This window comes from Urtica dioica, chromosome 7, assembly GCF_054948205.1.
Source record: "Urtica dioica subsp. dioica isolate 48M chromosome 7, U.dioica_male_clone48M_v1_H2, whole genome shotgun sequence".
In the NCBI taxonomy this organism is placed as follows: domain Eukaryota; kingdom Viridiplantae; phylum Streptophyta; class Magnoliopsida; order Rosales; family Urticaceae; genus Urtica; species Urtica dioica.
In genome coordinates this window covers 34,173,874-34,200,750 of record NC_142762.1, presented here as the reverse complement: position 1 = coordinate 34,200,750, position 26,877 = coordinate 34,173,874, and the positions used below count along the sequence as shown (strand labels likewise).

The 26,877-nt window shown below is 37.3% G+C and overlaps 1 protein-coding gene across 1 annotated transcript; it reads right to left on the bottom strand.

Moving 5' to 3' along the window:
• Positions 1-9,008: 9,008 nt before the first annotated feature.
• Positions 9,009-13,620, bottom strand: LOC149390990 (integral membrane metal-binding family protein (DUF2296)). Its single transcript, XM_089620777.1, has 6 exons — positions 13,355-13,620; positions 12,478-12,771; positions 11,794-11,938; positions 11,199-11,308; positions 10,181-10,610; positions 9,009-9,589 (listed from the first exon to the last, which is right to left on the bottom strand). Exons 2-6 carry the CDS (start codon positions 12,739-12,741, stop codon positions 9,351-9,353), a joined length of 1,188 nt encoding a protein of 395 aa, XP_089476903.1. The 5' UTR covers positions 12,742-12,771; positions 13,355-13,620; the 3' UTR covers positions 9,009-9,350.
• Positions 13,621-26,877: the final 13,257 nt, after the last annotated feature.

Genomic DNA, 26,877 nt, shown 5'->3' with positions numbered 1-26,877 from the left:
TTACAATATTAGAAGCAATAGTATATAAATAAATAAATAAATCTTTACTTTATAAGGGAAAAATAATATTTTTATTTTTGTATTTGAAAGCTCGCATTAATTTCATTAGTCAATTACAAAACTAATATGATGTGATAAGGCAAAGTATGTCAAAGAGTCTTAAGACTTAAGACTGGTAAATAAATAATAATGAATCGAATACAAATATAATCGTGAAATATTCCTATAATTGTTTTTTTTTTACCATAAAGTGTGACTTTCATTATTTGATTCTATGTTGAGAAAAAAAAAGTATACAGTTTTTGGTTAATATGGGAATTATAATTTAGGTAAAGTGTAATATTGTTCAAGTAATAATTTGTATCAGCTTTCAAAAGATATATAATAATACTGATATTTAAATAAGATGTAATAATGAAAAGCCACAGAGCGCCACGGGAGCTTTAAGATGTGAGAGATAGAGAGAGTCTCAGGAGATTCTGACAGCACTTCTAGTCTCAATCTGACTTTTATGATGAAAATAAATTATTGCCTTTTTTTTTATGAAAATTACTCTATTTGTCACTCATTTCATAATATTTTTTCACTTTTCACCAAAATACTAATTTGATCCAAAATGCACCGATATGTCAACAATGTTGACATCTATGTCAACAATATTGACATTTAATAGTGAAAGACAAAAATAGATGTCAACATTGTTGACAAAGATGATGGCATTTTTGGTCAAATTAATCTTTTGGTGGAAAGTGGGAAAATATTATGAAATTTGTGGCAAATAAGACCATTTCTCTTTTTTTATATAGAGTTATTAGCGGCAAAAATACTCACTATTTTTTATTTGTTGGAGTTTAATACTCATTCTTTAAAAATTTCGAGAAAAATACTCGATGGTACAATATATTTTCACCGTTACTATATATCCGTTAAAATGGATGAAAATACACATATAAGCCATCTAAATGAGCAAAACTAAAAAATAAACATCATATTTTTAAAATATTTATAAAAATTAAAAAAATTGCTCACTTTCTCTCTTTGGCGTAAATTATCAGTCCCTCTGACGCATTTTCGTTTGTTTTAATTTTGGAAAAGCTTGAATATTCTTTATTTTTAAATTCATGGTGAGGAAAGAGAGGAGAGGATATATAATTTTAATTTTTTTTTGTTTTTTTAACATGATAAAAAAACTTAAGTTATTTTTTAATTTAGCTCATTTAAATGACTTATTTGTGTATTTCCATCTATTTTAATGAACAAATAGTAATGGTAGAAGAATATTGTAGCATTGAATATTTTTCCCGAAACTTTAAACAATGGTTATTAAACTGCAACAAATAAAAAATATTGAATATTATTGCCACCAATAATTCTTTCATATATAACAAACGCCACTCATTTTTAAATTTAATCATATATTATTTATGATCGTTTTGTGTAAAAGTAAATTAAATTTATGGTTAATTTAGAAATTGGTCACTATTTATTTACTTTCGAGATTCTTTTCTTTTTGTATTATTTTATTATTTAAAAAGAATCTCACGTGTGTGTTTGCATTTAGTTTGTCATGGAAAGAATGTGACACAAATGTGACACTTACTAATTACTATTAATCATATTCATATGTGTAAAGTTTACTCGAGGCGACAATGCAAGTCGATCATCTTTAACACAATGCAACATACAAATCCGCACAATACATATGAACCAACAAAAGCTTTTCTTTCATAAATAATTTATATGACCGCATGGCTCTGCCTAGTTTACAATAGTTCACTATGTTTTAGCTCAAAATATGGTGTTTAGAAGCGCAAAGGGGATGAGAGTAACGTCTTTATTTTAAGTTTTGAGGGTATTTTACAATATACATAATTAAAAAATTTACACTATTGTTAACATAAAATTTAATTCGACTCGTTATCATGCACACAAAATAAAATTTCACACTGAGTTGCAAGGACAAGTGCAACCAATAATAAAAATAAAAATAAAAAACATTTAAAAAAATTGTTAGACTAGATTTATTTGTTCATTTTTATTATAAGAGCGGGCATTAATAATGAATTAGAAAGAAAAAAAAATGATAAAACTAGGATACCAAACTTTTATAAATTATGTAAAATATCGAAATGCTAGTCTAAAAGCCTTTTAGCTATTATTTTATCACAAAGACCTAATTTGAGTGGTACTAATTCTTTCGTATGAAGTCTCCTCTTGTAAAAGTATAGATTTTATAAATGCACCGTATAATTTCGAAGCTTAAAATACATCATTGTCATATCTATAACATAGTTAATAAGGAGTAACTCATCTTTAACTTTTATCCTGAAACCGCCACGTGACGCCGCCAGACGACGACACGTGGCATTTTTTTTTTTTGCCTCCTTCGGCTTCTTTTTTTTTTGTTTTGCCTCATTCGGCTTCATTTTTTTTTTCTTTTTTTTTCTACAGCCTTCAATTTTTTTTGGGCTATTTTGCTAACTAACCAAATCAACCTATTGATATTAAGAGAATAACCAAAGTTTCATTTAATTAAAGGAATAGCCAACTAATCTAAACTACCTAAATTACCCTTTATTCACACCACTCTCTCTCTCTCTGTTCACGCGTCGATCGGAATCCTAGCCAGGCGGTTCTCTGGCGGGAAGAACACCGGAATTTCGCCGTGGAGTCGTTCCTCTCCAAGGAGATCTTTGAAGGTTTCTGTTTCCTCAGTTTCCACAGCGCGAGGGTTTCGAGATCGTCATCGGAGGCGGAGACAGAGGCGGAGAAGCGGCGGCAGAGGGAGATTCTTCGCGAGATTCGTGGAGGTTAAATCGGCGAGGACGGCGAAAGAGTATCTGACGGCGAAACCTAGGTCAGGATTCTCGATCGTCACCCGAAGATGAAGCTCTCTCTCACCGAAAGCCTTGACGTCCGTACGCTCGTCCTCCCATGAGATTTCTCCGGCGACGGCCTCGAGTCGTCCGAGCTCTTCCGATCGTTCTCGGAGATGGCGCGGAGGGTTTGGCTCCTCAACTGAAAAAAAAAAATTGAGGCAATTAATAACAAACTACGCATCGGCCGGGGGGGGGGGGGGGGGGAGGAATCGGCGGCGGAGAGGAAATCGGCGGCGATGGAGGGGATTGAGGAGATGCACTTTGTAAATTCGTGAATTGGTTAATTTAATTAACTTACTGGAGTGAGTTAGGTTAATTAATTAACTGATTCGTGAATGATTTGAAATTCACAAAAAATTTACAAAAATCATAACTTAAGTCAACTGATATTCAAAGCATTCAATTAATTAACCTAATTCCGAATTCAATCATTTAGTAAACTAACTTTACTCACACAAAAATCAGAACCTAAACTAATATTCAACTAATAAGTTAATTAATTAACCTAACTCACTCTAGTAGGTTAATTAAATTAACCTATTCGCGAATTTACCAAGGGCGTTATGGTCTGAGTCGAAAATATGGGCTATTTGCTTAATAAAATGAAACTTGGGCTATTCCCCCAATAAGATTGACAAACTTGGCTAGTTACAACAAATTTCACATTTTTTTTCAGCCTTCAATTTTTTTTTTCCGTCCTTCAATTTTTTTCCTCCTCTCATGAATATATTTTGTATAATTTTTTTTATGTATATTAATATTTTTTTCTCCCTTTCTTATCAAAATATTTTGTATAGTTTTTTTATGTGCATTATAATCATACATTATTTTGAGTATATGCTATTATATATTATATATATATATATACATATTCTTATTAAAACTATGTAGTATTAATATTACACGTATATTTTATATGTTATTATTTGATATACAATACACTTTTGCAATTTAACATAACAATATATATTTATTAATATAAATATAAAAAACTTTTTTTTCTTTCTATTTCTCTATATCTTTTTTTACAAATTTCTTTTATTAAAATTTAACTTCAAATTTTATTTAACTGCAATTTATTTTGTCCATAATACTTCTAAGAAATCTGATAGATAGGAAAATATGCAATATTTTGAAAAACTTTGAATCATAAAGGAGTTTTTTTTTCCTACCTTTTGTTCTTTTTTTTAAAATCATTGACAGCGATTTTACTAAATTTAATTTGATACAATTAAACGTCTTCAACTTACTCTATTTTCTTTATTTTTATTTTCCACTTTTTTTAAAAAAAATAATAATAATTTTACTAGGCGCGTTGTTGAAAGTAGTTTTCTTAAGTATTGAATGTAATTAATTGGTTGTGTTTGGTATGCATCTCAAAAAGAGTGTTTGAGTTTTTGAGATAAAAAAAATTGGAAACAAAAAGTGAAAATTGTGTTTGGTAAAATATTTGGAAATTTTTTTTTTAAATATTTTGAAGTTGTTTTGTAAAATAGTAAAGAAAACTGAAAACAAATAAAATGTGTTTTTGGAAAAAAAATTTCTTTTCGGAAAAATGGTATGAACTAGCCAATCCCAAACTATGACTTTTGCAAAATAGTCATAGTTTCATTTGTTTGGTAAAATAGCCATTTCTCACAAACACGTTAGGAATATGCGATTAAATTTAGTTCTATTCTGTCTTTAACATGCGAATGTCGAGGAAACCTCCTTCGACGGCGAGTAACAGCGGGGACTCTCTGGCGAGGTTCCGAAGGCAGAGCTGATCGTCCATGTGGCGCCCAAGAAGCAGCTCAGCCACGGCGGAGAAGCCGTGCCAGACCGCCACGTGCAGGGCCGTGTCGCGTGCGTCAGCATCGCGGGCCCGCAGCATCGCCCCGCTGTCCTCCACGTCATCGCTCGCCGCCAGGATGAGCCCGACCATCTCGGCTTCGCCGGTCCTCGCCGCCGCGTGCAGAGGCGTTTCGCCGCCGGAGTTGGGCGTGGTTACAAGCTTCGGGAGATCTGTTGGATTTCCAGATTGTTATTAAATTTAATCCTGCCTCAATTAATTTTAATCCAGCCATCATAAACCTTACATTCTGTCTTTATAGTTCGTTGGGATTAAATTTAATCCAACCTAGATTAAGTTGGCTAGTTTGCTTATAGTTGACAAACTATGGCTATTTTGCAAAAGCTAAAGTTCTATTTGGCTATATAGCCGCTTCACCTCTTTTCTTCTCTCCTCCTTCAAAAACAAAAATGAAAACTGTATCAAACAGTTTTTTCAGTTTTTTCAATTTCTAAAAAACAAAAATGAAAACTGTACCAAACAGCTTTTTGAAAACAACTGCAAAATAATTTTTCAGTACAAGTACAAAAATTAAAAAATAGAAAAGAAAAACTTTTTGAGTGAACTACCAAACGGCCCATATATATATATATATATATATATATATCACATTATAATAAAGGTAATTAAGCTAAATAGCCTCATGAAAATGGCCAATTTATTTTTAGCCAACGTTCTGTAAATAAGTGGTAAATAGCCAGGATGATTTATTTACAACAAATATTGGCCGAGTATACCCTCACATTTTCCCGCCTATTTTTACTGCAGATATTAAAAAATTAAAAACCAAATATTCGGTCAATAACTACTCCCGCTATTCAAGGAACGTCATTAACGTCATTAATTACTAGTATCTCTGAGATTAATAACTACTCCCGCTATCCCATCGCAAACTTTCTCTCCTCTCTCGCGTTTCATTCGTTGACTTCCATTGAGAGCTCTCGAGGTTTCTCTCTCTCTCTCTCTCTCTCTCTCTAGGCGGCTCTCGCTCGCCGCCATATCTGTCTGCATCGCCGGCAAGCCGATTCCGTCTATGCGTCTCCAAGTCCTAGCTTATCGGGATAGGTCAAAGGTTCGAAGTTCTTTCTCTGAGATTTCTAGGGTTTGTTATAGTTCTCGGCTTCCCAGGATATTCTAGGTTTTTGTTCCCAAACTGCGGAAATCAAGTTCGCGGTGGGCTAGCAATTGAAGATCATAAACACTCGAACCCGACAACAAAGAAAATGTAATATCCCGAGTTTTTTTTTTCAAAAATGGCTGTTCTAAATTTTTTTTTACGGCTGCTCTATTTTTTTTTTCCAAACAAGGCTGTTTGTTTGAATCTGCATCGGGATCGAGTCTGAGAAGGACGCTGTGGAAGAGGTGACGCGGGGATCGCGGTGGATGGCGACGAAGGCGGTGGGCGGCGTGGGGCTGCTGCTGGTGGCGACGAATGTGGCGGCGACGATCCCGTGTCTCAAAGCAACGATCTATGATTTTGTTATTCTCAACTAATTTTGGTTCTCAGGAATTTGGTTTTCTTTTATAACCTGGGAATCGAGTTCATTCTTGTTCCTGGAACGCATGTGCAAATCGACAAATTCTTGTTGAGAGAAGTTTATGGTTTTTTTTTTAAATACAGTATGTTCGTGTAAATAGATAGCCTATTTACAGTATGTTCGTGTAAATAGAAATCATATTTACAGTATATTCGTGTAAATACGAAGCTTATTTACAGTATAATCATTGTAAATACAATGCCTATTTACAGTTAATCGTGTAAATAAACTGAAAAATTTTGGAAATATTTTGAGCACGAAAATTCTGGAAATTATGAATATATGGAAGACAAAATAATATCAATGAATGAATAATTAATTCGAAATTAATTATCTAATGAATTGCAACGAAAATAGAAACTAATTAACTAAAGTCAATGTTGAAAATTTCCAAATACATAACAATAAATGGCTGATATCTTTCAAAATCTGCTCAAAATTCAAATTTCAAATTTGAAACTTCCATTTTCGGTTTCAATATTTAATTCGAATTTTTTTATTAAATTGCCTAATTAAAATAGCTTAAGGACAAAAAGGTAAAACTAATTCAATTAATAAGCTGCCACGTAAGCAAGATGGCTATTTACGGGAAATTAACGAAAGGTTGGCTAAAACCAAATTGTTAGTGTTTTAGATGGCTAAAAAGCTAATTATTTATTATAATAAAATAGTAAAAAATGGTATGCGTGAGACCCTAGGTTCAGTCATAAAAAAGCATTATTAATGTTTAGGATCTTAATGTTTACAATATCAAAGCATAAAGGATTTCCTCGTGATTTGTGCATAAATACTCAATGTAATGAGTTGGACGCTATATGTATGTGATGTCATAATGAAACATTATAAAAAAAAAATCTAAACATTAAGAGCTTGATCCCAATAAGGTATTTTCAGTATAATCGTAGTTTAATAAACAAAAATAAAGACAAGATCTACCATTACTATGCCAGTTGCCAAACCTTTTTTTTTTTTTTTTTGAAAACAGTTGCCAAACCTTCAAATTGAGGATTATGTGTTGTTCGTCATCCTCAAACTCAAGAGTCCCCGATGTGGGTTGTTCGATGATGAATGTCATCCTCAATTTTGTATGAGCTTGGTATTCATAATATATACATATATATATATATATATATATGTCGATAAAACTCATTAGTGATATCGGGCTATATACGTTTTTGGTAGACTAGCCAGTTTAGGTTGTGGTTGTAGTCTTTTCCTTTGTAAAAGAAAAAATGGGTTCAAATAAAACTGACAAATCCATGTTACAGTTGGTAGGAGTTCTTTTTCCTAATTCAAAAGGGGCAGGATATCACGAACTTACAAGACCCGAAAGCACGCTCTTTTACTACCCATTGACGTGAAGCATTGGCTATGTTATTCGCATCCCTAATCAGCCAAGAGAAACTAATGGTATCAAAATCTAGGATAAAGGAAAACTTAGGAAATAAACGGTAACTTGGGCGATAACTCATTTTTGCAAGGTTGAGCATGTAGGCTTGATCGTCACCTTCGATCAACACATCACATTCTTAAACATGGCCAAAAACATCACCAGGAACCCTCCGAACAAATTCGCGTCCATGGATAAGGTAGTTGAATTCACAAGTCTAACAAGGGATCATCTTGTCTTTATTCTTCTAGTTCCATACTTGTTCAAGCATTGCCCTTGGAAAGCGAACCACTATAAATCTGTGGGTGTTATTTGTTCTTTCCGTATTATTCGTTTTCAGATTTTAGGTCGGATTTGGGGATCAAATCCTAACATCGAGATCCCAGCTTGTTCCCATCGCCTCCGAGAACCATATTGATTTCGGGTTCCAGACCACCGACCCAACATAAAGTATCACTGAGCAATCTTCGATAATGAAGTTTCATATCCATCATAAAGGCACTCAGCCATGATTCACCAAAGAAAAAATCTGATTCTATTTGGACAAATTTTCCTCCACACATCATTTTCGAGATCGAAGGTGAGCGAGCAAAGCCATCGATCTAACACTGAAGTTACTAACCATAGCTGGCCACATCAACTTATCCGCATAGAGTTTTCATTCTCTTGTGCCGAAATCCAATCTTGAATCTTGGGATCATCTCAAGTTCTTGTCCCAGCCTCCATCAAATTGCAAACCCAAAGAGGAGTGGTGTACCTGGAACTTGATTAGACGATGTTGAAAACCTACTTATCCTAAAAAATCTTAATACCTTGACCACTTCCGATGATAAAACACGAGCTTGACCAAATAAAATTCCGAGAGGTGATGAAATATTACCACTCGAAGTATTATCGTCTTTAAACTCCACATAGTTGTCGTTTTCACTTGATTTTTATGTTGCTAAAAAAAAACACAAAAAACGTGTTGATTTCTTTCATAGTTCACCACGAATTCCTTTTATATAAGTGAAACTCAGTGTTTCCAATGATCGCGGGTCAAAGTTGCATTAACAAGACCGAGAAAACAAAAGTAGAACATGTGTTGGAGGAAGATGCGCATCACACAACAAGTAATTAACACAAAATCCTTAAAGCAAAGTATTGACCTACAAAAAAATGTCTGACTGAAAAACTAAAGAAAATTTTGCAGTATGGGGCAGAGAATGTTACATTCACCTCTCCGCTCTTTATCTAACCTTTTTTTTCCTTGCATTTGTTGGGAAAATACAACTAATGTATTTAAAATTCATGTGTATATAAAAACATGCAATAACAAGGCAACTACCCACAAAAAAAAAAAAAAAAAAAAAAAATTCAAAATTTTCCAATATTCGGAAAGTCAACAGATAACCTTTACTTATAGGGCCTCATAAAACCACTCCTAAAACAGATCATAAAAGAAAAGAAAAAAAAAAAGGAAAAAAAGAAGGTAAAAGTGGCCAATGTACATGAACAACACAGGCCATGTTACGTATCTGTGTATCTCAACAGTATGTATAAAAAAAAAAACTCGCATAAAATATTTTCTCAAGCAGCAATCTCTCATCTTTTCTTTTCTTGTACACCAACCAACCCCGAGAATGAAGCAAAATCCATAACAAGCCAAGCATGATAATAACAGGATCAAAACGGTCTGACTTCACGTTTAGTAAAAATATCTCAACTTGGCTCTAGGTAGCAGCGATGGGCGTTTCGGACAATTCCTCGGGCTTCTCCGGTGGAGAGGAAGTAACGGGGTCGTCGTCTCTCGGGAGCAGGGTCTCACTTGGACTATTCAACGCGTCACTGCCTCTTACGGAGGCTAAATTGGGCGTAGTGGAGCCAGAAATGCGCTTTTCTGATTGGTTGAGGGCATGGCAGTGCGGGCAATAATACGTCACAAATGGGAAGTCTTCCTTACGAACAAGCCCTGAGCGCATTTGTGTGATCATCGAGTTACGCAACGAAAAACAATACTAAGTTTGGTACGACTAATAAAACAAATACTATGTTTTTTTTTTTTTACATTAATTAGTAAAAAGAAAAACAAGAAGGAACAGAAACTAATGGGAAAAAATAAATTATATACATATGTATGATGCATCTGGAACTCACTGAATTTTCCCCTACCAACGTTAGTAGGAAAAAGAAGAAAGAAAAGTAAAAAAGGATATTAAGGAAAACTGGAAAAAAAAAATTGTATATGGATCTCACTGATATAAGAGAAAGAATCCTTTTCCTTTCTCACTGAACTAAGAGAAAGAATCCTTTTCATTTCTCAGTGAATCAAGAGAAAGAATTCTTTTCCTTTCTCACTTAATTAAAAGAAAGAATCCTGTTCCTTTCTGAATTAAGAGTGCAGTTAATTGCTTTGAATGTATAGAATGAATCTAATTGGATAAGATAGTGACTAAGTATATCTTCTTTCCATCTATCTAACCAAAGACCGAACAACACAAGGAATTTTTTTTTTTTTAATCATAATTTATTTTCCATCGGCAAAGGGTAAAAAAAAGCTCACCGTTATGCATGTGACAGTTGCCACAGATCAAAGCGAAGGACTGAGTCGGATCCTCACCCACGAGCAGGGCCGCAACGCGGGCAATCCAACCTCCGTCGGTGGCCGACGGTCCTTGTGGAAACTGATGGTTGACCACCAACTGTTCGCGCTCACGGGTTCCCTCGGAACCGGGCATACCTTCGCCAGAATGTTGTTGCATTACGGTATTTCCGGTGCCCGTTCCCGTTCCCGCTCCGATCTGTGATTTTTGGTTTCTATTTCTGAGTCCGCCGGAGGGCACAACCTCGGCGTCATTGCTCTTGCCAGAGGCCGGTGGCTGCTGAGGGTTGGATTCCTCGCCAAGAAACACTTTCAGACCCGACTCCGCGCCCAACTTGGATGCCAAGACACTTGCAGCAGCGGCTTTGGCTGCTGGGTCGGTGTCGTATCTCTGAGAGAGAAAGAGAGAGAGAGAGAGAGAGAGAGAGAGAAGGGGATTAGAATCTATATAAATACTTACGAACCATTGATATTTATTTATAAAACGTCATGAAAATAAATACAAGATGATTGGGAGAGACCCGTAACTCTCCTTACAGAAAATTTCTTCCTCTCTTCCACACTCGTATCGATCTAGTACTATCTATCTATACGCTAAGATGTCTTCAATTACTCTAAAACCAATTAGAAATTATTACAATTACCCTACCCCATAAGATCTTATCAAAATCAACCTATGCGATATTAAGAATACACGATTGAGCAAGAAGTTCACTACGCTCTAAGGACACAGTTTTCAGGCTGAAATCGTGTCTATCAGAGAAAAATAGTAATTTTTATCCTACACACGCTTACAATTCCTCCAATTCTTGGCACAACACCACATGTATACTAAAAATATCAATACAAGTGAATTGCATAGACACAAATACCTATATGCAATTTCGACCGAACCAACCAAATGCCACCTAGACAATTTACTTGACTAAAATGAATGAAGAACAAAAAAACATTAAACGTTCTGAATTTGAATGATCACCTGAATAAGTTGCTGGGTAATATAATAGTTTGTTTTCTCTTTAAGCTCGTCAATTTTCTCTTTCCTTTCCACTCTAAGCTTTTCCAGAGTCTTCTGGTCCTTGCGATCACCTGAATATCAAATAGCATGATATAAGTATGTTCTTGAATAGTTAGTACCATATAGATGCTATAATAAAATTTAGTTACATTGGCAGAGGCATCAACTTATATACAAACTGGAATCAAGGCAAATTTTGCTTATATTGGGACTCTCCAAAGTATGCAGTGTATTCTATTACATTATACTGCCAGACCCAATAATTTAAGCGCTAAATAATCGTTAAATCCCATCCCTAGCTCAATTGAGCTCGGATTATTCTTAATTGTCATTCATCAACCATCACAAGTCATCATAATCATAACTAAGAAGAATAACAGGGTGGTGCATAAATTTATAGAGGTAAATACAAAATTCCTATTAACAGGCAACAAAGTATTCTTAAGACCAAAGGCAACTCAGAGTTGTATATATACAAAATACAAAGGCGACTCTATGTGTGTGAAAGGTGAAAAAAAAAATAAAAAAACATTTAGCTGTATATTTTAACACTTACACATCCTTGTGAATCTCATCAATGCTGTATAGGAAAGGGTAAAGACAGCAGGCAAAAGAAACATGGGTAGAACTCGAAATGCTCTCATCTTCCAGTTCAAGTCTGCTGATCTTGTTGTTGCAATAGCATAGCCAACTGCAATTACCTGACAACGAAATCACATTTAACCTTTTATTATTTAAACATAAACATACAAAATTCAAGTAAACATAAGTTTGAATTAGCGTCACGTTAACATAACTAAATCAAGCAAGTGATAATAATACCTACACCATCCAATCTAATGAGGAATCTGAGACCGGAACAGGGGAAAAAAAGAAAGAAAGATGATATGTGTAAATGACCAGAAGTATCAACAAACATATCAAAATCTATCTCACTAATTTTCTACCATATTTAAAAATAAAAAATAAACTTTTTCTAACCATTTTTTTAATAAATTATATGAAATCAGCAAGTATACTTCTTGATACTTTACGAACCTTCTCGTGCAACACAGAATAGTCTAAAGCATAAGACACAAACCAGCCTACAACAATTATGATCCTAGAATTGTTACTCTATGCCTATCTAACTCTACCTCTCTTGCTCTGTAAAAGCAGTGCAATTGTTTAAAAAAGCAACTTCAACACAGAAACTTCACACCAACACAAGTGTAAGGCAGCATAAAATGGAAAAGGGTACCTCCAAAACCACAGAAAATACTATAAAATGCTTGATCATTCGGCGCCAAGTCTGAGACCGCCTCTTCATACGGGCAAGCACAGTGGCTTCTTCCTTGGAGATGTACTGAAGCCGCTTTTCAAAATCATCGCCGTGAACCCTAAAGATCGTGTTCCAGATTCTTGAAAAAATCCCCTTCTTCTTCTTCACTTTTGGTGAGCTAGTGCTTGCCGTAGCAACTGCATCTTTCTTCTCAGCTTCCCCGACATCTTTGGCGTCAGCCATTTTGCTTTGCAATCTCTGCCCTGTTTTTTACTTTACTCGCGACAAAACAAATTCCCAACTTTAGTAGTTAGTACTGGTAAAAAAAAAACAAAAACAAAACATAAATAATTCTTTGATTCAACTACTAACAATCAGGGAGACGAAAAATGAACCATATTCAATCACAAACAAAAATGACAAATTTACACTTTGCAGAATTCATTTACATTGTGTCTAAGAGTTAGTGTCTCAACATCATTTCTTTCTCTAAACAAAAATTTATTAAGAGTTTACAATGCTTACAGTAAGTAAGTCTTTACGAAATAAATCTCTGATGAAAAGTCTAACGTTAAGCTCTGATGTTGAGGTGAAATGCGATCTATCTATAACTTCACCGCGTAAAGAGTAATTCTTCACGAAAACAAAAGAAGAGAAATGGAAACAGAAAATTTATACTATAAACTTAACAATATTTGTTTCAGTAAATTCAAAACTAAAGACCAAGCGCGTAGAAAAATCAACAGAAATACCTTACTCTGATGAGAAAGAAGGTCCTATGAATAAATCACACACAGATCCCGAGAAATTGCTACGTTAAGAAAGTGGAAACGAATAGATAATCAACACAGCATACCCGAAGAGAAAGATAAAACGCCAATTCCTCTTCTTCTGCTTCTTCTTTCCCGGCGTTGGCTCTTTCCTGTTAAACCGGATCGACGGAGAGAATTGGGAAATGGAAGTCCGTACAGGGAACGCAGAAGCAAAAGTTTCTATTGGAGAGAGAGAGAAAAATGGAGAGTTTCGATGATCGGGATTCGAGAAGAAGAAGGAAATGGGTTTAAAAGTTTTGATTGATTTGATATTTGATGATGATTTGGTGGATATTTGTTTCCTTTACGAAGAAGTAGTGAAATGAACAGTTTGTATTTTTGGGGTTTTCTTTTGGATGTAAATATTTGGACAGACACGTTTTGGACGCTGCGACGCCGTTTTTGAAGTTTGAACAAAAACCATCAACAGCTGTTCTGACTTCTCATTTATAAAGCCTTTTTAATCCCCCCATCCGTCACGTAATTTTAGTCGTTAGTCATTTACGAGCTCTTTTGTTTGTTCTTTTTTTCCATTGGAATTAAAGTCATCGTGTGATCAAGTTTTTCATAAATTAAACATTATAAAATAAGAGAAAAATTACTGATTGATACCGCGTCTATAGACATGTATATCTGGGCATTACTTGCAATTTGAAATATTTCAGTTAGATACTTATATTTTTATTATTTATAAAATAATCGCCAAAATTTTATGAGAAAATTAATTAATAATTTGAAGGATTTGTTATAATTAGTCAATTTTTTTTTTATTTTTTTTCATTTTAATTAAAGTGTCATTTTATTTAAAAAATAGTCCACCATAATTAATTAATTAAAGAGTAAATTAAATTAACTAAAAAATAAATTTAATTTACTCTTTAGTTAATTTAATTTATAGCGAATCTAGTGAATTATTATTTTTTTAAATGAAATTTTAACTAGTTTTTAAAAAGAGAATAAACTACTCGACTATTAGCTTAGTTGTCCGTTAATAATTAATTGACAAACGAAACAACTATGTAGTTAGTTTTACATCATACATTACGTAGCACATTGAATAATGTATTTATCAACTGTTTATCCAATTAAACCTTGGTTACTTCGCTAAGATCATAAAATTGCTATTATTATTCCAAACTCCAGTGAATGGAAAGTTAGGCTTTTGTTCTGTTCCGGGTTCAGACAAGAGAATTACTTTCTCTCTCACTTGCCCAATAGAGGAAGAAAAGAAAAGAATGTTTAAACAATCACCAAGACTTCACGTATCAAAATAAACAATAAAAACGAAAAACTAAAATAAAACACTAAACAGTCAACTCTCTTTTACATTGGGAAATTTCTATTGCTTTTTAAACTTAAAATAATAAAAAATTCCAGATCCATCCGGGCAAGACTTTTAATTGCATTGGGATTTGGCAGCAATATGTAAATGCTTTACGAAGGAACAGCTTGAGAAATTCCAACACATCAACCATCATATTCATATCCCACTTTTTGGTTGTTCAGCTTCAATTACTCCTTCAATTGAAAAAAACTAATCAAGTACTAAAACTTTCTAGTTACCAATTTGATCCAATTGTGATTATATCTTTAATAATAAGAAAAGTGAAGAATGCAAGCTCCACTAAAACTTAACATCTTCTTGTTCTTGAGATAGATTATGTTATTTGATTCGAGTCTGATTTCTTATTGAATGAAAAAACCTATTTATAAATAGGTCACTTACAACCATAATCCTACTTTCCAAATAAATGCATTTAATTAAATAAATTCGTAATAATAAAATACGCCATTTAAAAACCCATGTCATTAAACTTAAAACTTAAACTTCCAAATTTAAGACCTTTAATTTTCCCAAACTAAAATCCTTTAGTAGTAGATACGTATCATTACTCCCATCCTCCTCTTTGAGCTTGTCCTCAAGCTCAAGCCACCGCCCCGTCTTCCACTTTCCAATTCTCTTTCGCCAACTGAAGAAAGAACAACTTCTTGCAATGATGACCGACCGAGAGTGAACATCTCGTCGCAGTTGAAGCAAAGTCCTTTCGCACGACAATCGACCATCTTTTAGTAGCTGATCTCTTTGAAGATTTGCGGCTCACCACAATTCGGTGGCGATTTCCACCAACTAGACGCATCTTCGCCTTGCGAAAAACCTATACATTGTCCCGGCGAACGAGCCATCGGAGCAGGGAAGCCGCCAAATGTTTTTTTCCCATTTTTTGTCTGGCAACTTCAGTTAGTTTTTCGAGCCAATCTCATGGCCACATAGACCGATTCCGGCTTATGGTACTCAACTTCTCGGTGAATGGTATCGGCGAGCCCCGCGCAGAAGTTCCAGATGGCAGACTCTTCTGTTACTTTCATCATACATCCGAGACATGCCTCTAACTTGATGCACTACTCATCCATTGTCCCTGTTTGCGGAAGGAATGTGAGCTCGCCGAAAGGGTTGATGCTGGACGACGATCCAAAGCAATTTACGCATCGCTCCGCGAAGCTGGGCCATGTGATTGGTTGGACGGATAATCGGCGAAACATGCGGAACCACCCTAAGGTCGGGCCCGTTGAGCAAAAGCTCGCTTGTCGGACCTTTCGATCATCGGTCGTACCTTGGTCTTTGAAGAAATCCTTTGCCTTTTGGAGCCATTCGGGTTGGTCCCCGACTCCGTCGTAGGTAGGGAAATCTAGGCGAGCTATGTTGAACTCACCTGGACCGTGGTACCTGCGTCTCCCTCCAGAACCACCTGTTACACGCTCATCGATGGCGTTTTCATATCGTTTGTCATTGTAGTTGCGGGTGTTGGGTGTTGGGAATATTGCCCACTTGAAGATAATGATTACTAAATTCGATAATAAGATTACTTTATTAGCATTATATGATTAGTAGGTTGAGTTCTAAACAATTAGAATCAATAACTGTTGGAATCGATCTAGGGTTTGAGAAAATAATTAACGCTTCGTTAAGCGGCGGAATTTTAAAAAATTTCTTTTACAAGTAAAACAGACAAGTGCAAGTACATGTAATTAAAAACCAATATGAGTTATGAAGTTCACTAACCTTTCTTGAAGCTTGAACCTTGTAGAAGCTTTTGGAAAGTTGCAACGCTCGTCTCCCCTCGCAGCACGTCTCTCTTTCTTTCCTCGGCACCTCGAGCAACCACGAAAGTTTCTATCACTAAATCACTCGAAAAGAAGGAATCAGTGAGTGGGCACTTTTAAACACTACGACTTAAGAACGAGTCTCGAAGTCGCAGAGCTAAACACTAGGTCGAGTGAGGACCTAGGTGCCAAGACAAGAAATAATCGAAAATAAACTAGAGAGAGAGAGGATTTTCGGCCAAGTTCTAGAGAGAGAGTCTCTCAAATCTCTTAAACTTGGATGAATGAAATGTGAGGAAATGAGGCTCCTATTTATAGGAGAGGTCTCACCTTCAATAAGGTAGTTTCCTCTTCTATAGAATATCACATATTCATGAGCGATTTCCTCTTTTTTCCCTTTGAGACACTCGGCCAACTCAAGGCTTCTAGAAGCCTTGATTTGTTTCCAATTTTGTTCAAGGCCTTGCCTTGTCTCTCACTTGGCCGATTCCCACTTTCCTCTTGGAGGAAATTTGTTTCCTCTTTTTCTTTTGGCAAGTATTTAAATACATTTATGCACAAAATAAACTCTCATATTTCTCTATTAGGGTAGGCGCCCAAGTCTCTCTAGAAGGAGCTTCTAGAAGCTTCTTCATTTGTTCATGACAACATGAGAAATGCCCATTAAGAATTTTCAATAAAATTCTCATGAAATGAAATTAATTCACAAGGCCCAGTTAATCATATTATGGCCGAGTGACATTAAGTCATCAAATGAACTTGTCAAAATTTATTGACATCCATTTCATCCTTATGTCTCAAAAGACAAAAATACCCTTTCGACAATTTTCGTTCTTGTTTTGACTTAGCTTCCAGTTTAACTATTCCTATCGATGTGATTCGTGACAGTGACCTCATGGACCCAAATGAACAAAGCTTGAGCTAAACACTTGGACTCAAAAGTTCACAAACCTTTTCCAAGTTTAGCTTAATGTCAACTGACTCCACTAAAGAGCTGACACTGAAAATCTCTCGGTTCAAATGAATTTATTTTCTACTCAAGAATTCGACCTAATTATGATGAGCGGATCCGCTGAATATTATCTATGTTTACCCTTCATGAATGTCATCAGCTAGTCGGGATTTACTAAATTACCATTTTACCCTTCTAGCTGTTATTTCCTCAACTCCTTTGTCGCTTGTGAATAAGTTAGAAACAATGTATTGACGAGGAGCTAACAAGTCACATTGTTTCATCCAAAAGAGTCAGGACTCAATTTGGACACTGGCCAGTTCATTTATTCACACTCCAAGGAACAAAGCATGAGGTGACATACATTGCATTTCAGCAATCTTGTTCATGAATTCCATATCTATGAGAACTTCACAAAGTTACTCATGACAGACTCACAACTTAGTACTTCACCAATAGGCCTTGTTCGGAATCACATAGTGAGTCCGAACTTTGACTTTCTCAAATGAGAATACTAATGTGTGAAATGGCATGTCTCATTTCAGGATTAAGGTAAGCATGATGCAATTCATACATAGTGACTTCGAGACATAAGAGGTTAAATGGTTTGTTCTTATATTGTCTCTAGAAGTGCACTGGTCAATTCAGTACCTTCGGAAGATACCTAGAAGAACTATAGAGTCTCCAACTCTCAATGCCTCATAACCAGACATCATAGATTCTTCTAACAATCATACTGAGGTCAATAGTCCTTTGACCCTAAGATTGCGAATATATCGTTTTAAGCAAACTACGAAGAGTTTGTTCATGCAAATCTACATTTGTCTCTTCGTAAGTTGTTAAGTTTGTTTATGGACTAAAAGACTAAGGTTTTATCATAAAGCTTCAGACAAGGAAGATTGAATGAACGTTTCAACTTTATTAATGAATAGATAGGCAATTACAAGCTAGAGTCTTCATGAGACTTTATTACATCAAATGTACAAAATAAAGACTACAACTCTTCTTGTGGGCACCATTGACAACAAACTCCCACTTGACTCAAAGAAGGTGTGTGTAGTCCTTCATGCCTAATCCCTCACGATGTTGGTCGAAGACCTTGTTCGCTAGGGCCTTGGTGAATGGATCTGCGAGGTTGTCCACCGTTGAGATCTTCTTCACTTCCACGTCTCCGCGCTGCACGATCTCTCGAATCAAATGGTATTTCCTCTCAATATGCTTAGAGCGCTTATGGCTTCTAGGTTCCTTTGAGTTAGCGACAGCCCCACTATTATCACAATAAAGGGTCATGGGCTCGTCGACGTTTGGAACAACTTCCAAATACTTAAGGAACTTTCTAAGCCATACAGCCTCTTTGGATGCTTCACAAGCAGCCACATATTCTGCTTCCATTGTGGAGTCAGCAATGCAAGATTGCTTAATACTTCTCCACACAACAGCTCCACCATTAAGGATGAACACAGATCCCGAAGTGGATTTCCTGGAATCCTTATCCGCTTGAAAATCGGAGTCGGTATATCCCGTCATAGTCAGGTCAGTACCTGAGTATGTAAGCATCAAGTTCCTAGTTCTTCGAAGATACTTAAGAACATGCTTAACAGCAATCCAGTGCTCGGGTCCAGGGTTGGATTGGAAACGGCTAACTACGCCAACGGCGAAACAGATGTCAGGTCTAGTGCAAAGCATGACATACATGAAACTTCCCACGGCAGAGGCGTAAGGAATCTTTCTCATGTCTTCAATCTCTTGTGCAGTCTTGGGAGACTGGTCCTTAGAGAGTGAAACTCCATGCCTAAAGGGTGTTTGACCCATCTTGCAGTCTTGCATCGAGAAGCGATCCATCACCTTATCAATATAAGATGCTTGAGAGAGCGACAGGGTCCGGTTTTTCCTATCTCGAAAGATTTGGATTCCCAGAATGTACGCGGCTTCTCCTAGATCCTTCATATCGAATTGCTTTGCTAGCCAGACCTTAACCTCAGATAACTTACCCACGTCATTACCAATGAGTAGTATATCATCGACATATAGTACCAGAAACACAACTTTGCCTTCGTGTATTAACTTGTAAACACAAGGCTCATCTATTGACTGTTCAAAGCCGAAGCTCTTTACAGTTTCATCGAATCTAATATTCCATGACCTAGATGCTTGCTTTAGTCCATAAATGGATTTAAGCAACTCACAAACCTTGGTCTCTTGACCTTTATCCACGAAACCGTCTGGTTGAGCCATGTAAATGCGCTCGTCAAGATTGCCATTCAGAAAGGCTGTCTTGACATCCATTTGCCAGATCTCATAGTCGAGAGCTGCAGCTATGGATAGGAGTATGCGGATGGATTTAAGCATCGCGACTGGCGAGAAGGTTTCTTCATAGTCAATCCCTTCTTGTTGGGTATAACCCTTCGCCACAAGTCGTGCTTTGAACGTCTCGACGTTCCCATCAGGACCCCTTTTCTTCTTGTATATCCACTTACACCCTACGGGTTTAATCCCTTCAGGAAGGTCTACAAGTTTCCAGACTTTGTTGACATACATCGAGTGCATTTCAACTTTCATGGCGTCAAGCCAAAGGTTTGATTCAGAACAAGCCATCGCTTGGCTATAGGAAACAGGGTCATCCATGTCGGAGACGGCTACAAGAGAGTCTCCATAAGACATGTACCTGTCAGGCTTTTGAGTAGCCCTCCCACTACGTCTAAGTACTACTTGACGAGATTCTGATGAGTTAGGTTGTGTTTCAGTTGGGGTAAGAACAGTTCTCACAGATGAGGTAGAAGCTTCCTCACCCAACTTTTCTTCAAGCACAATTTTGCTTCTAGGTTTCGCATCCTTCATAAGGTCCTCCTCAAGGAAACGAGCATTCGTGCTAACGAAAGTCTTATCGTCCTCGGGACTATAGAAAGTAAAACCTTTGGTTTCATTCGGATATCCTACAAACAGGCACAATTCTGACCTACTAGCCAACTTGCTAGTCTTTTGCCTCAGCACGTGTGCAGGGCAACCCCAAATTCGGATGCGGCCAAGATTCACTTTACGGCCAGTCCATCGTTCATAAGGAGTACCAGGAACCGTTTTGGACGGAACTTGGTTCAGAATGTAGGCGGCTGTTTCGAGGGCATATCCCCAAAAGGAAGGAGGGAGTGATGAGTAACTCATCATTGATCTAACCATCTCCATTAGAATTCGGTTCCTTCTCTCTGACACTCCGTTTTGTTGAGGTGTGCCAGGTGCGGTAAGCTGAGAAGCGATACCTTCTTCTTTAAGAAAGTCATCAAACTCTCCAGACATATACTCACCACCTCGATCAGATCGAAGGGTTTTGATCACTTTGCCAGTTTGCTTTTCCACTAAAGCCCTAAAGACCTTAAATACGTTAAAGGTCTCGGATTTGTGTTTAAGCAAATAGACAAACCCATATCTTGAGTAATCATCAGTGAAGGTAACGAAGTATTCGTATCCTCCACGTGCCTGTTGGTTGAGCGGACCACATACATCAGAATGTATTAGTTCCAGCAACTCAATGGCTCTTCGACCCTTATCGGAGAAAGGTCGCTTAGTCATTTTTCCTTCTATACAGGATTCACAAGTAGGTAGTGAGCCTATTGCAGAGTCTTGGAGTGGACCATCCCTCACAAGTCTCTTAATCCTATCTAGACTGATGTGACCAAGTCTTAAGTGCCATAGGTATGTTGATTTTGTTAGATCGGAGGATTCAGAAAGTTTGATCCTCTTTGGCTCCCTAATTAGATCATTATCTATTTCAGTGTCTAAAAGAGAAGGTTGAGTGAGATAGATGTAGAAAAGAGCATTCTTCATACATGCATCAGTGACAAAAGAATTATAAGGAAACGAAATACGAATTCCATTCTTTATGAACTTTAAACAATAATCTTGCTCAAGAAGACGAGCAACGGATATTAAGTTCTTACCAAAGGTATGAACAAAATAAACATTATTCAAGTTTATAGTACGGTCTTCAAAAGAGAACGTCACGGATCCCTCAGCCTTTGCAGACACCAGGCTCCCATCACCCCATTTGAAACAGAACTCGCCTTCCTCTAAGCTTTTGGTTTTCTTGAAACCATTCAAGGAACAACAAATATGGTTAGTAGCAGCGGAGTCAAGAATCCACGTTGATACATTATCAGCTACTAAGCATGCTTCGGTAACTAGTACAGTACTATGTTCCTTTGCTTTGAGATAGGCAGGACAGTTCTTTTCATCGGCCTTATGAAGTCTCTTCTTAGTTCCAGAGGCGGAGGCTTTTTGCTCAATAGCATGTGCCTCTCCTTGATTCCTCTTTCTCTTAGTGAGACCTACAACAGTGTGAAGTTCCATCATAAGCTTGGTAGCAGTGTACTCTAGCTTGTTTATGAGAGAAAAAGTAGGATTCACTTGTTGAGATCCAATGGCCTAGATTTAATCCAATAGTGTGAACACAATAAAAAGAAATAAAATATTCTGGAAGATTCCATGAATATCTCATTTTTACTACTATAAATAGGGGTTCATGAGAAGGCAAAAAGAAGCAATTTTTGAGAAAAAATTCATGCACTCTAGCCTCCCTTTGGCCGTGCACTTCTGCCTCCCCTCCCCTCGGAAATTCGTTTCCATTCTTAGTAAAATAAGAGAGAGATCTCGAAACACCTAGTTTCGTGATCTAGTGAGATAAAGACTGTGCCCACTCATCTTTCTTATTTGTCTCGGAGATTACGTTTCGGAAGACTAAGGTGTCATCCTCGAGTCCTTCATCAAGACGACGCAAGGAGTACGCGATTGGTTTAGGAGCGTTCTGTAGCTGAGCCGAAAATCAATGTAAGTATTCGTTTTTCGCTCAAATCGGTTGCTTGATAAATATGTTCTCGTGAATTAAATTAATTAAACATAACTAGATCTTGTTAATTATAACCATAATTTAATTAGCTTATGATCAGCGTAATTAATTATTTTTCCGCATTAATATGGTTATATGGTGGAATCATCTCAAACGAGTCGCATCGGAGCGATCGTTCGTGTCCGATGCGAGCTCGATCCACCAACAGCGGGGTCCTTCTTAGCTTGTTTCCCAACTCATCGCATCCCACCTATTGCCACCTACTCCGGTGTTTTTGCCGCGGCCCATTCCTTCACCAGCGAGCATTCGCCATACCCCCGGTACACATCGCGCTTGTTCCCTCCCCGAAATCCTGCTGGTTGTTCTCTGTTTGATTCGCGATCGTCGCGGGCGTCGTCGCGCTCTCTAGGCTTTATTTGCTCGTCGTGGCCTGGCTTCTCCGATGAGACTTGCGACTTTCCTCATCCCAGTGCCGCTCTATTGTGGCGTTCTATCTCTCTTGAATCCAATCTCGTTACCCGAGAGTGAAGTTCGTCCTGACGGCTTGGTACGCCCTGATCTCCTCTTGCAGCGATGGATGCGATTTTTCTTGGGCCGCCGGAGCCGCCGTCTGACTTGCAGCGAGTGTCGTGATGGCCGCAACTTGCTCCGCTAGGGATCGTCTCATCTCTGCCATTAGATCCTCAATTGTTGCCCCTATCTTTAGAGTCAGCTCTAATACCAAAATTGATACGACCAGAGATTTGGATCTCGTAACGGGAGCAATTGTGATTATATCTTTAATAACAAGAAAAGTGAAGAACGCAATCTCCACCAAAACCTAACCTCTTCTCGTTTTTTAGAGAGATTAAGTTATTTGGTTGGAGGCTGATTTCTTATTGAATGAAAAGACCTATTTATAGATAGGTCACTTACAACAATCTACTTTCCAAATAAATGCATTTAATTAAAGAATAAAAGACATATTTCCCCCCTGAATTATGGTGTCTACGAAAATACACCCCTCGTACTTTAAAAACTTGATATTTTCCCCTTAATCTTCGTTTTGATTTCAGTCTTGTCCTTCCGTCAAATTTTTTGAACATCCGTCAGTTAAATAAGCATGTGAGTCTCACGTGATAGACATGATAAGGGTATTTCGGGTAAAATACAATAAGGCTAGTCTGATATTAAGAATAAATTATTTTGTTTAAAAAATTAAATTAGAAAAGGAAAATTAAATTTAACATCTCTTTTTTTCTTTTTTCAACCTCTTATCTTCGTTTTCTTCTATTATTCATTGTGGTTCGGCATGATTCAGGACTTCCTGCTCAAGTACCTGGGAGCCACCGTCGCTTACATCCTCATCATCGAGCCTTTCTTCTCCGGCAACCTCAGGCCCGACACCTCCACTCTCGCCCGCGCCGAGATGCTCAGTAACCTCCGATACCACACCAGCGTCATCATTTCTCTCTTCCAGTCCCTCGGAACGCTCTCCGTAAGCACACGCAAGCTTAACCGTCTCAGACTCTCAGGTACTAGTTCTCTTCCCTTCCCACACAAGAATCTTATTTTTTTGTTACTGTCTCTCTTCCCCATCTCAGCGGTTATGCAGACCGCATCCACGAGTTGGTGACCGTGTCGAGAGAGCTCAATATCGGCACCCACAATTCTTTCATAAAAAAGTCTCAGAGTGGAAATTGCTTTAGTGAAGCTAATTACATCGAGTTTGCTGGAGTTCAGGTGTGTAAAATCTCCATAGCCAATCTATTTATTGAATTGCATTTACGTTAATAGCGTTTGGGTCTTTCAGGTAATGTCTTGGTGGACAATTTGACGCTTAGAGTTGAATCAGGATCCAATCTTTTGATCACAGGTATTTGTTTTAGACCCAACTGCGAGTACTTTCTTGTATTTTGTACGAAAAATGAATGTGGTTATTCTAATGTTGTCGAAGGTCCAAATGGGAGCGGGAAGAGCTCACTGTTCAGGGTATTAGGAGGCCTATGGCCCCTGGTGAGGTCGACCACTCTCGGGATTAGGCAGAGCTTCGAGGAGGAAGATGACTGTTCTCCTTTTTTCTTATTTTATTTATGAAAGCATAGCGAGAAATAAAAAGAATGGTGTAAGACAAGGGTATTTTGATAAATTCTTGTATTTAAGCTATCACGTGAGAAAAGTGTGCTAAGATAACTGACGTTTGGGTTCAAAATACACGGAAGGTTCAAAATCATTAAAAAAAAGTTGATATTAGGGGGTAAATTTATCGATTTTATAGTATTGGGGGTGTATTTTCATAGGCGCCACATTTTAGGGGGCAAATATGTCTTTTATTCTTAATTAAATAAAATTCGTAATAATAAAATACGTAATTCAAAAATCCACTTCCTTAACTTAAAACTTAAAACTTCCTAATTTAAAAACTGTTAATTTTCCCAAACTAAAATCCCTTAATACTAGATACGTATCACAATTAAAAGTTAAAATTGAAATAACGGAGCACACTTTAGATCGACTGTTCGATTTTGACCTTGACCCTAGTGTAATGACTTTCAGAGTTGTGGAAAACCATTAGAGGTGGTTTTTGTCGACAAACTTTACAGACAATTACATCCAATCGAAAACAAGCAAGTTTTTCATAGAACTCATCCTTGGAAGATGAGGGCGCCAAAAAGCCATAATAAGCAGACCTGAGCATTCTTAAGCAAACCTGAAAAACTTGAGCAGCAATTAATACCCACCACGCTACTCTTCTCGATGTTAATTTTGAGTCCTGAGTCTTCGCAGAAGCTCCTTAGGAAATGGATTAGGTTCATCTAGTTTTGAACATCTAATTCCCCGAAAAGGAGCGTGTCATCTGCATTGTAGATGCGACTCAGATATCTCACTGAAGAGCGCGGAAGGATTCGTCCTCTGTGCCACGCTGAATACGACAAGACATTGCGTCTACCACGAGGATAAAAGGAAATGGTGATAAAGGATCTCATTGCCAAACTCCTCTCGAACACATTCCTTGATGAACACGGAGACTCTGGAAAGACTGAGATAGCAGAGAGGTCCTTTATCTCCCAAAGGCTATAGCTTGACAGAAAAATCCCAAGAAAGTCGCCTCTATCCATAAAAGATGGTTGTTCCTCGAAACCCATATGTGGAGCACTTAAATTATACCTAACTTCCTTTTCTGAACATTCAGACGATCTTTTCATCTTCTAACTTCCTCTTTCTTTTTTCCAACGATCTCGTTTGAATCTCCGCCGAGTCATACCCCTTATGGGATCGAAAAATCTGACCCATCGGCGAGTCTTCGAGATTGAACAGGCCGACAAGAATCAAGGGTCTCTTTTGCCACTTGAATAATTCCGCCACCCTTAGCACCAATCAAGGACAGCGTGCCTGCATTCCATAAATCGAAATGGAGCCTTTCGATACCTAGCCAGTCGTTTTTAACACTCAACAGATTCTCAAACCAGTGTTCCTCGACTTTCCATTCTGTTAAGATGTCACCATTCTTCTTATTGATAAAAACCATATTATTATTCAAAATGGTTTTCTTCGACTTTGAATCCTTACACCATAAAAGTGTCTTATTTCTTGATAAATGAGTGAAAGAAACGTCGACTTCCGAAAGCCCCTGAATTGCATCAATGACATCCTCTTATGCGACGAAACCATTAAATCTTCAAGCCACAATAGCGAAATTCAGATTCCTATCAAAACACGGGTTCTTGGAAGCAGTAGAAACCATGTGATTAATCGACCTTCACCTCATTTCCAAGACTATTTTGACCTTGCACCGCTCTTGCAAAATTGACCCTATTTACAATATTGCACCTTCGATTGTTATTTCCCTGATTTACAGACTGCCAGTTAAGAATCGAGCTCAAAATCCTTGCGAAACCTCTCCATCTGTTTCTCCTAGGGCCCTCGGGGATAAGAATCATTCTTCCTTTTTCCCGAGACACCTTTAAGACTCTCAGGCAGGAACAACTCTTGGTGACCATGATGTCCACAATGATCGAAAATCCATTCCCTGTAAACCTCCTCCAGAATCCGGCCTTCGAGAAATATTCATGGCATTCCTCCACAGTCCCAGCAAGCCAGATCGCAGTAGCCCTGTTCAGCAGTAGATTAAACGAAAATTTTCTCCTAACCTCCAAAAGATGGACGATTCCACCATCTCTTCCGAGAGACACTGCGAATCACTTGTCTTTTATGACGCATTTGTCCACGAAAACGCTGTCCGTTAACACCCAAAAATCATCTTTGATGTACAAAAAGGAAAACAAAAAAAATAAGAAAAGAAAAAGGAATAAGAGGAGAGGAACATCTTTACTAAGCCGGAGTGAGCCAAAACGAAGGCGATGATCAAGATAGAGACCGAACAGCGGTGGACGAAATAGAGAGAGCCTGAACATTCATAAACAAATCGCCGGAGGGAGGCCCGTGACTTGCACACGTAGCGGAAGTGGGCTGAGATTGAAGGCGCATGGGCTGAGATCCGGCTCGGGGACCGGCACAGATCTAATCGGAAAAAGATATCCAGTAGTTCTAGGGGGGTGGTGAGACATAAAAGCCGTTTTCTCCGATCATTTTTTGGTACGTGAAAGATTTGGTGACGGAGAGAGGTGAAAAAAAAAAAAAATATTTGTCAACGGCAATTTTTTTTCCCTACCTTTTGAAAGCCATACTTCCCATAA